Source organism: Festucalex cinctus, chromosome 18 (genome assembly GCF_051991245.1).
Source record: "Festucalex cinctus isolate MCC-2025b chromosome 18, RoL_Fcin_1.0, whole genome shotgun sequence".
In the NCBI taxonomy this organism is placed as follows: domain Eukaryota; kingdom Metazoa; phylum Chordata; class Actinopteri; order Syngnathiformes; family Syngnathidae; genus Festucalex; species Festucalex cinctus.
In genome coordinates, this window is record NC_135428.1 from 6,975,921 (window position 1) to 6,993,422 (window position 17,502).

Below are 17,502 nucleotides of genomic sequence, written 5' to 3' on the forward strand. Positions count from 1 at the left end.
TTGCATATTTGAATTTTTTTTTACTGTGTACAGGTTCAGGAGTAGGTGCACTGGTAGTATTAGTAGAACATGCTCCTCCTTTTCAAGTCCTGGTCAGTACACCAATTCCCAAGGATGGATTGCATCAGGAAGGGCGTCTGGTGTAGAAGCTACCAAGATGTAAGTTTACAGCTTTTGTTGCTAACTTCTTTTGTAGATAAAACTGTGCCCTGCTTTTGAAGAGTTAATCCGGCAATGTCAAATGTAAGGAAAGTCAATTTACATATAAATTTGATTCTTATTTCCCGGCACCCCTTCCACAACCCATAGCTAATGGCCATAGTTACGCATAAGGCCTCAAAAGTTTCGCCTGAACAAGGACTGTTAAATCTGTCTATTCCATTTTGGCAGACTGCATTAATGCGTTGAAAGGCGGGCTGAGTCAGAGCAGGAGCAAACAAGGCTGAGCTGTGACGCACGGCGCTGTGCCACACCTGCAAACTGCAGACTCGATCAATGCAGAGAGGGAAATGGTCACTCTGACAGATGAGATCTATTTTTGTTTTTTAAGTCTTCGTGCATGCTGATATTAATCTGAAGGTGACCTTGTCGTTCTCAATTGAACTGTTTTTTGCACACTATTTTTATTTGATGAACTATAATTGTTATTTTCACATTGACGAACAGAAGAAACTCCAGACAGAGCAGATGTGCGTTATTTTTACTCATCATCATGCATCGCACAACAAGCTCAACACTAATATATCATGACAGGAGTCCTGTATGTCCATTTTTTTAAGGGAATGATATACATTGGGGCAACAAGCAAAATTACACAGCAGAAACAATCAGTTGGAACGCCACGTATTTGCACACATTACGGTATTCAGTATTGCATCAGAGAATCACAACCAGGACAACACAACAGCTATCCACAGTGGATATATATAAATTTTTTTAATCTACATATCCCTGTTCAGATGCCAGATTTTTGTGAAAAACGAGACCCAGATAAATCATTTCTGATGTAGCATCATGCTTTGGGGTCTGTTTTTCTTTCAGCTGGAACTGGGGCCTCGGTAAAGGAGGAGCGAATTATGAACAGTTTCAAATACCAGACAGTTTTAGCGATAAACCTTCAGGCTTCTGCTAGAAAGCAAAAAATAAATAAATTGTGGTCTCATTTTTATGTCACAAAAACCTGGCATTTGGACAGGGGTGTGTAGACTTTTTTATACCCACTGTATGTGCGTGTAAGTTGTGCTTCTTTCTCAGAAGCGTGAACATGTGCTTGAATATTAGTTTTTTTTATAAACCGTATACTCTATAGTCATAAACACACCTGCCACATTAGGTACAGTGACACAGTGAAAATATATATTGTAAATAAATTAAAAATACATATTTTAACACCACTCTTATACTTATTGACATCCAAAACATACATTAAGGTTTGATTCAGTAGTTTTGCAGCAACCAGTCCCAATTTGCATATTCTGTCCATATAATGCAGCACAATTACAATTCTGCACTGTAATAGACATATTGTAAAATTAATACTTCTTTTTCAATGTCTATCAAAATTATGAATTTGAAGGTGGAATTTCTTAAATTGCATCTGATTAGCTTCTGCAAGTGTACCTAATGTTGCGGCTAGTGTTTGTACACAACTGCACATTTAAACACATAGACCACACAACCCCGACAAGTGATTCTCGTTAAATACGCTACTACCCTATACTGTACGCAATAAAACCTTTACGCTTACACATCATAATTGTTACAATTCTACACACCGAATAACGTCACATGCGTAGTCAAATCACATGACAACATTTCACTAAACAGCTACAGGCTGTGTTCTGAATCATTATGCCTAATATAGTCAAATCACTATTTTGTAGTGCCGTTCAGCAGTAGACAAATTCAGTTGTCGTGCAGCACAACACGGATGTACATAAAGTGCTTTCTATTCATTTTGTATTCATCCACGTTTTTCTTTTTTTTTTTTCTTTCTTTTTTTTAAGGTGGTAGTTGGCGTAAAAGGTTTAAGAAACACGTATGAAAAAAAAATATATAGTGATTAACTGGACTGGGCGAATGATTCCAATTTCGAAACACAGTCACAGACCAATTCCAGTTAAGTTTGGATGTTGTTGAATACAGTGATCTGCAAATCCTTTTCGACCTATGGTTAATTGACTATAAAGATGAGATACATTGCCTGTAACACGTTCCAAAAAAGCTGAGACAACATTCCACAGGTAAACAAAACAGGCTAATTGGAAGCAGGCATGATTGGTTATAAAAGGAGCATTCTCGAAAGTTTCCGTTGTTCACATGCAAGGATTGGACGAGGTTCACACCACATTGGAAACAACTGCGTGATTAAATAGTTTGACAGTTAACTCATTTACTGCCATCCCAGTTAAAATGGATTTTTGACGTCTATAGCCGTCAATGGCACTGAGTGTTACTCATCGTACAATTGTAAGGAATTCAGGAATTTCATCATGATTGAGAGAATCTGGAGAAATTTATGCGTGTAAACAGCAAGGCGGAAAGTGCTCAGGAACACTTCAGAAACACTGCCGGTCTGAGATGGACGCGCCTAAAGTGTTGTGCGGTCTGACGAGTCCACATTTGTAATTGATTTTGGAAATTGTGGACACCATGTCTTCTGCGCCAAAGATGAAAAGGATCATTCAGATTTTTCATAGCGCAAAGTTCAACATCCAGCATGAGTGACGGTTAATGCCCGTGGCATGGGTAACTTGCACATCTCGACTTACTTGCAGTCCAGACATGTCTCCTATTGAAAATATGTGGCACATTATGAAGCGCAAATGCAGCAGAGAAACCAGACTATTGAGCGACTTACATATAGCTTGAAAAGGATTTGCAAATCATTGCATTTTAGGGTTTACGTTTTACTCAATGTCCCAACTTCATCAGATTTGGGGTTCGTATTAGATGATAACACAGTTCTTTGTTTGGGAACGATCAGAACAATATTTCCGTCCTAGCCTCCTGTGCTGTGTGTGTCAATAAAACACTTTGCAATTCTTTGTAAAAGTCTACAAAGTGAAATGCTCACATGCTTTGCCGTTGGACACCACTCAGTCCTAATCACGGTGGGATGTCAAAGCATTAAAGGACTCTGTGCCCGGTGGGGGGTGCCTCATCTTTTCAAAACTCGCATCAGTGCCTTTTGCTGGCACGTGCTTAAAATCTGCCTTCTCGCCTCCCAGAGGGCACAACACCGTGGCTACACCAGACCGCTTTGCATGTGCACGTGGACCGGGTAGGGGTGGTAGACCAGCGAGGGCTGGGCCTGCGCAATGAAGTAGCTTCCGTAAATGGGCTCGCTCATGTAAGGGGCCGGTTGGTAGAAGCATGTGACGTTGGCGGCATTGGGTATGGCGTTCTGCTCCCCCAGGACCCTGAGAGCCAGGACGGTGATCATGTTGAGCGTCTGCCTCCTCTCGTGGCCCATTAGGCACACGGTGCTCTCGTCGATGATGCGCCGCAGAGTCATCAAGTAGTCGTACTTGCTGCTTTCCTCGCTGCCCGTGAAGTGGCAATGCAGGTAGGCCTCGATCTTGCGCTGCTGCTCCTTCACTTCGGGGAAGTCTATGAAGAAGCGTGAGCACATATACCTCTCCAAAGACTTTATCTCCGTTTCACTGTCTGGACGGAAGTTCCTCACCAAGAGGTGGCCATATTTCAGCAGGCCTCCTCCACGGATCTCTTCCGGGTGGTGGGTGGCGATGAGGCGCTGCCGCAGGTGCTCCATGGCCTGGTTGAAGTCGCCATACATGCACTCTGTCTCCACAACCACGGAGGACCCCCATGAGTTCAAACCACAGCTGAGTGGAGGAGGTTCTGCACAGGCATCCTGGGTCAGTACCACATTCTCGTCAGGTGTGTGGCCTCCAGTGTCACAATCTGGAGGCTTCTTGGAACGTTTGGGCTTTACGGTTGGCTCGGCAGCCTGATTGGTTTCAGGTCCAGCCTGGAGTGTGCTAGCTGCATCTGAAAGATTTGCTGAGCTCCTTTGTGAGGAAGCTGTCCCATGGGCCCCATCTTGAATCTGAGTGGGTATCTCAATGGGCGCAAACAGCTGAGTGGTCATATCCGACACGTCTGTGAGCAAAGACCATTTTTCAGGACTACAGATCATCTTGCGGGACATTTTTCTTTGCAGTTTAGGCGAGGGGCAGTAGTCTGGTACAACCCCCGGGGACAGGCTGCAGGTTTTCTTAGCCGGAGGAGGAGAGGAGAACTCATGATGGGACTCTTGCAGGCTGGGGATGGAAGAGTCCACTTGGACACAATCCTGCGCGGGTGATTTACCAACCAATGCTGTAATAGAGATGCGGGAATGAGAGGCCTCATCTTGAACCTGCAGCTTTAAACATGCACACGTTGGAGCAGATCCCTTCTCTTCCTTGTCATCACTTAGTTCGAAAACTATGTCCTCCTCTGAGTGTATGTCTATTTCCGCCTCTTCCTGCTGAGCGTTAAGCTTGAAATCAACATCCTCAGATGCTAACTCCTCCTGTCCCTCACACTTTTCAGTTTCTGCATCAGGATGCTCTTTCTCCTCAACAGCATCACTATGATGTGCTGTTTCTCCACCAGAACCCGTCTTGGAGTCAACCGGAGGGACGCTCGAATGCGCTTGCTCTTCATTTCCCCCCTCGCTGTCTTTTGAAGACGACTTCTGAGCATCTGAGGACAAATTCCTCCCTTGTCTCCTGTCAGTCTCCCAGTAGGACTCCAGCATGCGATCCAGGATGATCTGGAAGGAGTCAACGCTAAATTCAAACTGCCTGCGAAGGGCACTGACAAATCTCAGGCCAAGTGTTTTGGCTCTGTTGTTGGACAGAGAGATGAGGCTCCATCTATCGTGCTCATTGAACACTTTTACCATCTTTTGGACGTAAGCTTCTTTCATTGTAAGGCAGGTTATCTTGCGTCTGTTAACTCCATATGGGAGTAGGTCTCTCAAACTACCCAGCACCACATCCTTGATCACCTGGAAGTCCTCCTGCCTGGGCAACTCCACTCCAAAAATAATGTCTAAATCCCTGACGTCCAGGCCATTGTCCCTCACCAGGACGTGGCTGGCTGTGGCCCCATTGAGGCGTATATCCTTAACCCGGATGTTTCTTTCCACAAGTCGATTCTTTACCACGCGGATGATGTCTTTGGCACTCACTTGCAGTGTCGGAAAATTCCCTCGCCCGTGGATGGGAATGACCTCGGTCAGGACTTTGTCCAGCGCCTGGAGTTGCTCCAGGGTCAAGTTGTGGAATCGTTTCTCAGTTGGAGGCACCGTCATGCTTGCCTGTGAACAGAGGTGGCGAAAGAACTCACAATGTGTACTTAAAGAGAAGTACAGATACGCGTGTAAAAAAATAATTAATTAATTAAAAAAGGTGGGTGAAGGAAGTACAACGAAGCCCACTGAAAAGAAAACAAAATATCCTTTTACATGTTGCATGTTGTTTCAGAGTTAGCTTGTTTTGGTTTTCAATTTGTATGCGATCAAAACATGTTCACATCGCTTTGCTAATCTAACTAGTTGAGTAACAAAGAATGATAAATTAGCTAATGATAACATGACGTTAACGGGATAGCTAATTTTGGCTCAACTTTTATGCTATCAAAACATGTTCACATAGCTTTGCTTATGTAACAGTAATAAAGAATGATAAATTAGCTATTGATAAAACACAGCTAGCTAAAGAGCTAGCTAGTTTGGCTCAACTTTTAGCTATCAAAACATGTTCACATAGCTTTGCTAATGAAACTGAGTAACAAAGAATGATACATTAGCTATTGATAACATGTCTCATGTTGTTAAAGACCTAGCTAGTTTTGGCTCAACGTTTGTGCTATCAAAAAAAAATATGTTCACTGTTCACATAGCTTTGCTAATGTAACTGATGATAAATTAGCTAACGGTAACAAATGGAAAAAAAAATACACCGCCCGTGTATATGTACAAAGTAAGAAGAAGAAAATACAAGTAATGTACAGATACCTAGAAAAATCCACTTTAATACAGCCCCGAAGAATTTGTATTTTCTTACTTCCCAATCACAACATTGCATGTTTTTTTGTTTTTTTTAATTAATGTTATTTTTATTTATTTATTTATTTATTTTGTGGTGATAGTTGTAGGGTCCATTATTATCCAGTATTATTCATTCAGACTTGTGCGAGAAACACTAGTCAATCACGGGACATAGACATTATTAATTCAGAGTCTTCAATGAATCTAGCTCAATGGAATTAACAGTATACTGTATTCACTAAATCAGGAACTTTTTTTCTTTTTGGAGTCAGGCAAACGCTTTAGCAAACTACCACTAGGTGGCAACAGCATCTCAGCCTGAACAAAAATGGATCTGGACTGTACTTAATGATTCACTTGACTTTATTTGGACTTGAATAGCCAATATGTTCAATATTTATTTTTATTTTTTTTAGTATATTTTCTAATCTCCTTTCCCATTTAAATTTGATAGATTGACAAATATAAAAAGTCTACACACCCCTGTTCAAATGCCAGCTTTCTGTGATTGAAAAAAATATCGACTAAAATAATTTTTCCACAAAGTGATCTGTCATCTGTCAAATCTATCGAATTTAAAAGGGCAGGATATTAAGTGAAAATTTTTCAAAATAATGTATTATCTTTTCATTTTATACCTTTATATAATGTATGAGGGTAGCTCAAAAATAGACAGGATGCAGACAAATATCTCTAGTTATCATTTTCCTTTTTTTTTTTCTTTTTTTTTTTTTTTTAAATTGTTACCCGCTTGTACCAAAGCTACGTCCTAACAGATAAGGTATTCCTGCTACTAAGCGGTATACAGTACAAGTAGACAAGAAAACAATAGAATTTCATCCAATTCAATTATTGATATGATTCAGACTTTTCCTCAGCAATGCAACATTGAGGTAAGATGGTGAATGTCGTCTGTGCTGGGCCTCTATAAACTCGTCTCCTGTGAAGTGGTGGTGATGAATCTAACCATGTCATGCGGTTTACACACTTGAGGGCATCTGTGCATAATGAGGTGCTTTTATTCCTGCTGTTATGAGGCGAGAACATTGCATTGTATTGAGGCTTCATTATTTGTGGGATGACTCACTCACTCAGTCACTCATTCACTTGTTCACTCTTCAAGGCCAATGTCAATTTCAGCAGTCAACATTAAAAACGTATTAAAAGCCACCACAAGACACATTTGCGACAATATTGTAATCATCATCTCTTGCTTTAACATTATAGTATTATAGACATTTTACTTTTTACTGCAAATTGTCTCACTATAAGCTTCCGTTGCGGTGCTTGAGTTAAATTCCACAAATGGAATGTGAGTGGGGAGGATTGTGTTTTAATATAACATTTTAATGACAAGGTTAAAGATCCTTGTCAGTGTCTTTATAAACTATAAATAGGTACTTGATGAAGTTGCAGCAAATATTAGCATTTACAGTGTTATTGTTGGCCAGTTTAAGCTTAGAAATCCTTCAACTCATTCAACTGATGTAAACAATGGGCATCCATTTTATGATCACTACAGGCTGCATGTACTTTATTAAACACTAAATACAAGTAAAACTATTAAGTCTAGAAGGCTGTGCTGTTTTGATGCATTTTGTATTGGCCCAAGACGTGACGCACTTGGATAGTCTGATGATTTTGTAACCAAACAAGACATTTAAATGGTCAGCACCTGTGAGCTATATGAATATGATTTTTTTTTTTTTAAATAAGGGGTGTCAGTGAGTGGGTGAATGCTATGGGGTTAAATCAGCATGGGCCCTGCAGCAGGACTGCTCTCCCCCTCTTCCTCACTGCCACGTCGCTTTGTTTATTTATGTATTTATTTATTTATTCATTCATTCATTCATTCATTTTAAATAAGTACAACACCGTGAGTCATGAGTCACTCAATGAAGAATCTACACTCAATGGCACAAAAACACATCAGAGGTTAAAAAAAGTGCAACTATCCAATACAAATAAAGGCAGTGACGCTCAGAATATATATTTATATATTTTGAAACATGTGAGGTTTGATATTTCACGAAGTTTGTTGATTTTATTTATTTTTTTAAGTTTACATGATGGAGAAACATATTTGAGAAAAAAGAAACTTACCTGGACGTACAGCCACAGAAAGGCAAAAAAAAAAAAGGCTATATCCAACAGGTTTATCGGACCTCTTTTAAAAGAGGTTAAAACGCTGCCACGCACAGTTATCCCTTCCTCAGAACAGCTGAAGTGTTTCCATGGCAATCGGGCGTCAGGAACATTTACGGCAAATCACGACGCTGATCGTTCTCGCAACTTGGAGCCCACTCAAAAGTGTCCGAGCAGAAGTGTTGTATGTTATGGGTCAGTCGAGAGTAAGGATGTTGAGGGTAGGGGGGAGTTGGACTTCGTGGAGCACAGCAACCTGTCAGTGACGCTGCTCCGCCGGCGTGCCACCGCACTGCTGGCCGAGCTGTTGCGGGGTGAAACATCGCAGCGGAGCGGACCGAGTGAGTCATCCAAGCTCCCCCGCCGTGATCCACACAACGTAAATCTTTTATCATCAATCAAGTGCTGGCCCCACCCACCTCGCGGCCCGGTCCAATAAGATCGCGAGTTTAGCACCGCCAACGTCATGAACGGAGCATTTTCGATCAACAGAAAACAGTTGCGTTGCTATTTTCTCGGTTATTATGCATATTTATATATAGTTTTTTTATGTGTAACTATTTCATTCACATTTTTGATTGGAGTTTTGGCCAGTTTCTGGGGTACGTAACCGTGTCAGGTGTCAAATTCAAGGCTAATAATAATGGCTACTTCATATTTCTCGGTAAATTGTTTCGTTCACCACGGTTTTGCAAGAAGATATGTACCGAAATTGCCATCTTTCTTCACGTAAACTTTAAAAAAAATAAAAATAAACTATTTATATAAATAAATATTTCCTATTATTTACCTTTACCTCTAATGTCAAATGCAATTCGCTTTTTAAAATATATAACAACAAAATGCACAGGCAAATGTTCAGGATTTCGTGACATAAGGTGTAATGGCTGGAGACAACTAACAATCAATCAATACTGTTACTGTAGCTTCAAAATATTTGTTGCAGTCAGCATTTATTTTTTATTTTTGCAAAATAATGCAATAAATAGCTTACAATTAAAAGCTATTGTTCAGTCTAAATTTCACAAGTGGTCTTTCTTTGAATGTAGAACAGTTACTAAATCAACAATCAGCAAATAAAGGAAGTATTTCCAAGAGCGTTCCACTTTTGCACATCCAATATGGCTGCGGCTTTGACGTACAATCACGCGCAAGGCGGGTCTCGCCTCTTTGTGACGTCAAACGTAGCAACACCACCTGACGGTGACGCCAGCAGTATTTTGGTAAGACACCAGGAAGTGCGCGAGACGACGGCGACTGGACACCGAAACCAGAAAAGACCGACGGATTTGAAGATAAAAACGGCTTTATTCGACACTTTTTTTTGTGCGTCGTTGGGAAACAACTTTGTGACCGTCGAAGAAACCGTGGAATACGCAACATGGATAGTATCCTTCTAAAACACTCTTAAGTAAGAGAAGTGTTGGAATGCTGTTGCGAAGGATCAGGCGCCGAACATAACATGTTATTTATGGATTATGTTGGTTTTGTTTACGTTTTAAACACAGAAACATTGCCATACTGTCATATACTTTTTTTTTTTTATTTAAAAGCACAGCTTCAATTTTGTAGTCTATCTCGACAGCGGTTTGAACTGTGTTAAAGGCCTTGAACAAGCTCTGCTAATGGTTGGATTGGAAACCCCCAACAAGTAGAACCTGTTTATTACTGTTATTTTATTTAAGCTACCACCAACTAGAATATCTTGGTTTTTGTACTACTGTACAGTTTACAGTCATTGAAATGTGGCTTTAAACTATGATGGCATCTTTTACATGTGGTTAAAAGGTAGCAATGTCAGCTATCTAAATTACTTGTATTTGTCATAAGCTAACAAGTTATTGTGTTGTTCAGTTTTAATCGTTTTCCGAAATATCAACTTCCAGTTTTGCTGTATCTGTAACGTAGGGACTTGCATGTTTCTACTGTATTGTTTTTTTGAGAGCTCTGAGTCACGCTCAGCCTTTGTGATTGAAAAATATGTACCGTCATTACTTGTATTTCCTTTAACCTTGTATCCTAGAGCATCTTTTCAACTTAAAGTTCGCCGCCAAAGAACTCCAAAGGAACTCCAAGAAATGCGACAAAGAAGAGAAATTGGAGAAGTCGAAAGTCAAGAAAGTATGTGGCCAAACTACTGGTTAAGACAAGTCGGCTGCCGACAGTTGACACCGTTTGTGTGCCTTTAGGCCATCCAGAAAGGAAACATGGACGTGGCTAGGATCCATGCAGAGAACGCCATCAGACAGAAGAATCAGTCTGTGACATACTTGCGGATGGGCGCTCGGGTGGAGGCGGTGGCCGCAAGGGTCCAGACTGCTGTCACAATGAACCAGGTACACAGTGAGCCCTGCTACAAACAGTGAAAACCCGCAAGATTAGGGATGAGTGATTACCGATATCTAGCATCAATATCAGACTGATACCCGGCCATATTTTAAGTTATTACTACGACCGTTTTACGATCAGGATCTAGGAATTAGAAGAATAGTAAATTGACATTAATTTCATGCAATTTTAAGGATACATTTAGTAGTAGTATTCATACTTGGTATTTTGAGTTGAGTACTGGTCGCAAAGCACTTCAAATGGAAAGGATCATAAAGCATCAACACCATAAAATAGTTTATTAAAAAATGATAAAACTATATTAAAATAAAAACATACTTAAAAATGTATACATCACATATGCAGCTTTAACACAGAACCAAAGCAAGAAAGGAGCATAACTGTGTGTACACTCACATGCACACATCATTTAATTTGCACATCAAACAAACGACAAGGACAACTCATATTTTATACCATTTGGAACTTTTGTGTAATTTGCAACCGTTTAACAATCAGGAACTCATGTCATGTCAATGACTGTTCAGAAGTTAAATTATTCAAAAAATTCTATCACAAATTTTTGGACACTATAGACAAGCATTACAGTATTTAATTTACAAATCAGGGATGCAAATGAATAATATTACAACCTGTCATGTAATTTTATTCATGGAAAATTTGCTCCCTATCGCTTGTATTTTAGTAACCATGTGCTTCTTCTCAGGTCACAAAGTCTATGGCTGGAGTGGTGAAAGGCATGGACATGACTCTGAAGTCCATGAATCTGGAAAAGGTAGCTTTAAAAAAAAAAAAAAAAAAAAAAAAAAAAAAAAAAAAAAAAAATTTCAAAGACTAAAAGATGAATAAATCCAACTTTTGCCTTGCAGATTTCAGCTCTCATGGACAAGTTTGAGCGCCAGTTTGAGACGCTGGATGTTCAGACAATGCAGATGGAAGACACGATGAGTAGCACCACAACAATGACCACGCCGCAGGTACACGACACAACTGCAGTATTCAGTTTTTTTACAGTGTGCTCTTTATTTCCGACATACGTACACCACTCACGTCATCTTTTAATTCATCTGTGTTTCAGACCCAAGTGGATTCATTGCTACACGAGATGGCAGATGAAGCAGGGTACGAATGAATGCGCTTTTGTAAATAATTCAACATTTTGTGCTCAAGTTATTTTTTATTTGAGGACTATTAATGTTTGATGCACTTTGTTTAGATTGGACCTGAACCTGGAGCTCCCTGCGGGACAGGCGGGATCGGTGGGCACCAGCGTGGCTTCAGCAGAACAGGTGAAGCAGCTTCTGGAATGGTTTCACATCAACCACAAATACTTTATAGCAGGAAGGAGCGCTAATCAGTGATTGTTTTTGCTTCTTGTGTTCTAAAGGACGAGCTGTCTCAAAGGCTGGCCAAACTCCGAGAACAAATGTAACGGACAAGTGCAGTGGCACGACATCCAGCGATGTGTCCATACACTACATGGACACCATATCTTGTTTCTCCTCTTTACGTTGCTGAGTGTGAAGCATAACTGTTCTTCATTATGTGTTTATTACGACCGTTAAATTACAGAAATATAAACTTTTGGATTCCAATAGGAAAACTGGCTGCGGAAAATGAAATATTATTCTAAAACACTTACACTGAAGAATTTGCAAAACCAGTAAAAATTGTGTATGGTTTTTTTTTCCGCCATATATTAAGGCCAGTGCCATATAATTGAAGAAGCATTCGTCCAGGAATGTCTTTTGTTCGTCATACTGTATGACCTGTTATTCTTGTATTGCTGTGTGAGAGACATTATGCATCCTTTACAAAGGCCTCACGTGCTCTTGTGTGGTAATCTACTGATTGGGGTCGTTTGGGGTTACAGTTTGGAGATTACACGCAATAAACTTTTATAATAACTTGTATCCCACTGTCTTTTCAATAAATTAATCAAATCCTTGCCATGTGAAATTTATTGCTACATGGGGGGTAACTATATTAATTTGACCTAGCTAACTAAACTCGTGTTTATTATTTACACCTATGGCACATTGCCACCGTACATCACAGAACACAATTATTCTGTTCTTTACCACCAATGCGTACGTTGATAGTTTTTGATTTTGTTGTAAATTGTAATTGGTCAGTCCCATAACCTTTGTGGTTATGAAACATGCTAAAAAAAAAAAAAAAAAATTGTGAAGTAGTTAAACATTTAAAGAAAGTCTAAAACTCAGTATTTAAAAAAAATACATTTTTAAAACGAGGCAATTATTTTATTTTTTTGTTTTATTTTTGGCTATTTTTTATTATTTGAAGAACTATTAATAATCGAGCAACATTCAAAGTATGTTATTACGTTTTAATTTTAGAATAAAATTGTGTGTCATCTTTCAACATTTTTGATTTTGCTCGTAACATTGTGATGCGGGCTGCTTAATGTTTTGTTTTTGTTTTTTTAATAATTATTTTTTTTTATTACTTTATTTATTGCGTTGGGCAAATACAAATCTAATTGCTAGCTGTAAAGGTTCCAGATAACCCTTGACTATTTTTTTTTATTTATTTTTTTTAAGATGGACGTGCTCTTTAAGAAAATAAAACAATTGTTACTTAACGGAAATTACGCATCCGGTTTTTTTTTTTCTCTTCCTGTCAACCACAACTGAGGCACACGTCACGTCATGTGACTGTAGCGTAAACAGGAAGCAGCTGATCTCAGCTCTTGTCTGTAGCTGATCCCATCAAGTAATGTACACCACTGGATTCTTTAACGCCCATAAATTATGTTTACTCTCGGTTAAACACAAGTACACTTTCTGTCCTGTTTGGGTAAGCTACTCTAATTGTAGTTAAAATTTCCTTATCTAGCGGCAAAGCTACATGGCATAAATCTGTACCGTACGTCTGGCTAGCTGATTAGCTTTAGCTCCGATATTTGTTACGGGGCGGAAAGTGGACTCGGATCAAGTTAGATAATAATTTAGAACTTCTAATTTCACTTTTTTTTTAGGTTTATCAGTGGTTTTTAGCTTCTGGGCGTATGACGGGTTTGCCGAAGTGGCTCCAATGTAAATATGTGCGACTATTTGTGTGTGCCTCAGCTGAGGGCGAGGAAGAGAGCTGCCCACGTGAAGTCATCTGATCCGCAGCTCGTCGCAAACTTCCATCGTGTCTTCGGAGGGGGATGTCCAGTTCAGCCATGAAGAAAAAGGTTGGTTACTCACGGTGGTTCAACCATAACTGTATTTGAGTATTGAGTGGCATTATTGTGGTTACAGTGGTGTACATAGAACTGTATTGCAGCATACAGCGTCAGAGAGCCGTCTCTAATATTTTGGATCTGTCAAACACATCTTTTCCAGGTGTTATTGATGGGGAAAAGTGGGTCAGGAAAGACCAGTATGAGATCAATCATCTTTGCCAATTACATAGCTCGAGACACGCGTCGCCTTGGAGCAACGAGTAAGTATGTTCAACAGAGTCGATACTTCTTTCATATTCTGCCCACTTCTTCAATCCAATCCTTTTTGATTTTTTTTTTGCAGTTGATGTGGAACACTCCCACGTGCGATTTCTTGGCAATCTTGTTCTAAACCTTTGGGATTGCGGAGGGTAAAGTAGATTTATTTGCCAGCTTCTGATTGATAAGCTGCGGAAAGAAAAACCACATTTCTTCCCTCAGACAAGACACTTTCATGGAGAACTACTTCACCAGCCAGAGGGACAACATCTTTAGGAATGTGGAAGTGCTTATTTACGTTTTCGACGTGGAGAGCCGCGAGCTGGAGAAAGACATGCATTACTACCAATCGTGTCTGGAAGCCATTTTGCAGAACTCCCCCGACGCTAAAGTTTTCTGCCTCGTGCACAAAATGGATCTGGTGCAGGAGGACCAGAGAGACTTGGTAAGGGGGATGGTAATCATAGCAGGTTAATGATATTTTTGCTTGTATTAGTTTTATTTATTTAAATATAGGTCACAAGGATTGTATAGTAAAATCTTAACATTTTTTTTCTTAAATTTTACTTTGACTTATTTTGTCCATTCTGTTAACCATAATAACTTTGCTGTGTGCGTTTGCATCCTTGACAGATCTTTAAGGAGCGCGAGGAGGACTTAAAGAGACTGTCCCGACCTTTAGCTTGCACATGCTTCAGGACATCCATCTGGGATGAAACCCTGTACAAGGTTTGCTCACATGACCTTGTTATACAAGTAATTCTGAGTGATGCTAGCGCTAACTAACGGTTAACATCTGAATTCCCACAGGCGTGGTCCAGCATTGTGTACCAGCTTATCCCAAACGTCCAGCAACTTGAGACGAATCTGAGGAATTTTGCGCAGATTATCGAGGCAGATGAAGTCCTTCTGTTTGAGAGAGCCACTTTTCTGGTCAGAGCAACTTATCTAGCACTCAATAGCATCTGTGCGTAATGTAAACATCCGTAACTAAACATACTTTTTGGACTATTTTTTTTTTTGAACAATGTTTTCAATTCAGGTGATTTCTCACTACCAGTGCAAAGAGCAGCGCGATGCTCACCGCTTTGAGAAGATCAGCAACATTATCAAACAGTTCAAACTCAGCTGTAGGTAAGTGCAAAGAATATGTATTAACCATTATTTCATTACATATTTAAATGTGTATGTAAAAATATTTATTATTTTGTATTTTTTTTAATTGTATTAAAAACAAATAAATTGTTTTATTAAATGCAAATACATTCTAAGAACCAATTTGAATAAACTAAATCTAAATTAATGCATCAAATTTTGCAGAAGTTTTCATCATTTATATCAGCCCTCGGAGTGTGACGATATATCGATATCGTGATTCTTTTTCTCTTAATAGATTATCGATACGTCTATGCAAGTATTGCAGTATTTGTAGTTAATATACAGCCACTATAATTTATTGTAGATTATTGAGGATTTATTACCTGAGCAGTATAACGATAATCACGGTACCGCCATATCGTGAGATAATCGTTATTGGGTGCCTTGTATCGTATATCGTATAGTGAGGTAGCCAGAGGTTCCCGCCCCTAATCAGCCCACCACCAAACTTCAAGTGTGGCGCTTGTTACCTTCTTTGTTAATGCACATTACTGCCACTCATTGGACTGGAGTAGAACTGCATCACATTAGTTATTTATTTATTTTTCTTTCTCCCCAATCAGATCCAGACTTAGGTCAGCGTTCATTAGGCTGACATCCTATTTATTATTTATTTATTTTTATGTATGTATGTATGTATTTATTTATTTATTTATTTATTTTTCAGTAAACTGGCAGCCTCTTTCCAGAGCATGGAAGTGAGGAACTCCAACTTTGCGGCCTTCATTGATGTCTTCACCTCCAACACATACGTCATGGTCATCATGTCAGATCCGTCTATTCGTAAGTAGTGACTGGATCATATAGTGGAGTCTGCACAGTCATAGAGGCGCAGAAAATATGATGAGCAACCAAAATGTTCAAAATCATGTGACGCTTCAGCTCAGTAAGCATCTAAAGGGCTAATCTGTCCTAAAATGGTTTGAGTATTGCAGTACTTTGTATATTTTTATTGAATTGGTAACTTTGATTTATTTATTTTTTTTAATGGCATTTTGAAGTCTTCTATAAATATATATGTGTATGCTTATGTATGCTATGTATAATTATATAAAAAAAATAGCTGAAATTTTAAGGTGTTTTTAGGGAAGATTTTGTTGTATTAATATATTTTGATTAGTAGTATCATTAATACAAAAAAAATCTGATTTTAAGGCATTTTTTAGTGTTTTACGTTGTTGATATTTCTAAATTTATTAAAGTAGAAATATATTTTTTTAATTCTTAAAATATCTTTGCTTTTAAGGCATTTTTATTTTTTTATATTATTATTATTATTATTATTATTAGTAGTAGTAGTAGTAGTAGTATTTTTATTATTATATTTTATAAGAAGTGGTTTAAATATTGTGTCTTTTGTATTATTATTCTCTTATTTTCTCTAAAAAAATATATACAGTTACAAGGTTACTATTTTGTTATTCTGATAAGTGGTATAATTAAAAAAATATATAATTTCTAATACTACTCAAATATAATTAAATAATTAACAAATAAATAAAATACTTATATAATAATATATGTTACTGTTATGAGGCATGGTATAGGAAATGATAAGGGGGCGGAGTAAACATTAAAAGAAGTGAGATGATAGGGATAGGAATGAATTTTTTCAAGGCAGATAACGTGTCCTGTACCCTGAATTCCAGCATTACCTATAAAATGTCACTAGGTGACAGTATTTCTCTGTCAACACCAACTCTGTCCATTGTTTGACTTTGGAGGTTCCACTTGGATCACTTTTGTTGTGGTAAGTCAAATTAAATTGACACTTAAATAGTCATAATTTTCCACAGCCTCTGCAGCCACCCTCATCAATATCCGTAATGCTAGGAAACACTTTGAGAAGTTGGAACGAGTGGACGGACCCAAGCACAGCCTGCACATGAGAATGCGCTAGCCACCATGTTTGCTTGTTTGTTTGTTTGTCCCGGCGGACCATTTCAGCCAATCAGCTGCCAGATATCTTCGCAGCTCCTTTGCAAAACAGGAGCTCTGCACTCACTACATCCTCACGTTCAATCACAATTAATATGAGGATTTTCTTAGTTATCTTGAGTATCTTTTTTTTTTTTTCCCCCATCTTGTCAATTGTCCTCCTATTAAAGAATAAAACCATGTTTACTCTGATGGGGTATATGAACCTCGCTGTTGTATACTGAAGACCCCAGTTATCAGGGGGATCTTTTTTTTTTTTTTCTCCTTCTCCCCAGTATGGAATGCAACAGCTCCTGCTCCAATGTATGTGTGCAGTCCTTTGAAAATACAAGCAATATAGTTTTATTCAGAAAGACCAAGTGTGTTTGTTTGATTTGATCTCGAGGCTACTTGAGCA

General features: G+C 38.8%; 3 protein-coding genes across 4 annotated transcripts; 2 read left to right on the forward strand and 1 right to left on the reverse strand.

Moving 5' to 3' along the window:
* Positions 1-685: 685 nt before the first annotated feature.
* On the reverse strand, positions 686-8,579 carry LOC144005837 (terminal nucleotidyltransferase 5C-like). The gene is made up of 2 exons (XM_077504228.1): positions 8,168-8,579; positions 686-5,332 (listed from the first exon to the last, which is right to left on the reverse strand). The coding sequence occupies exon 2, from the start codon at positions 5,324-5,326 to the stop codon at positions 3,248-3,250; it is 2,079 nt and encodes a 692-aa protein (XP_077360354.1). The 5' UTR covers positions 5,327-5,332; positions 8,168-8,579; the 3' UTR covers positions 686-3,247.
* An 837-nt stretch (positions 8,580-9,416) lies between these two features.
* chmp1b (charged multivesicular body protein 1B) lies at positions 9,417-12,506 on the forward strand. The gene is made up of 8 exons (XM_077504229.1): positions 9,417-9,597; positions 10,233-10,330; positions 10,399-10,545; positions 11,265-11,333; positions 11,428-11,535; positions 11,637-11,680; positions 11,775-11,847; positions 11,946-12,506. Exons 1-8 carry the CDS (start codon positions 9,591-9,593, stop codon positions 11,988-11,990), a joined length of 591 nt encoding a protein of 196 aa, XP_077360355.1. The 5' UTR covers positions 9,417-9,590; the 3' UTR covers positions 11,991-12,506.
* A 676-nt stretch (positions 12,507-13,182) lies between these two features.
* On the forward strand, positions 13,183-17,460 carry rraga (Ras-related GTP binding A). Of its 2 annotated transcripts, none has more exons than XM_077504857.1 (10): positions 13,183-13,294; positions 13,651-13,760; positions 13,912-14,011; positions 14,095-14,161; positions 14,232-14,454; positions 14,643-14,738; positions 14,820-14,942; positions 15,052-15,143; positions 15,835-15,950; positions 16,964-17,460. In XM_077504857.1, exons 2-10 carry the CDS (start codon positions 13,734-13,736, stop codon positions 17,065-17,067), a joined length of 948 nt encoding a protein of 315 aa, XP_077360983.1. In that variant the 5' UTR covers positions 13,183-13,294; positions 13,651-13,733; the 3' UTR covers positions 17,068-17,460. The 2 variants fall into 2 exon arrangements, with proteins under 2 accessions (XP_077360983.1, XP_077360982.1); XM_077504856.1 differs by having other exon boundaries at positions 13,211-13,378.
* The last annotated feature ends 42 nt before the right edge of the window (positions 17,461-17,502 follow it).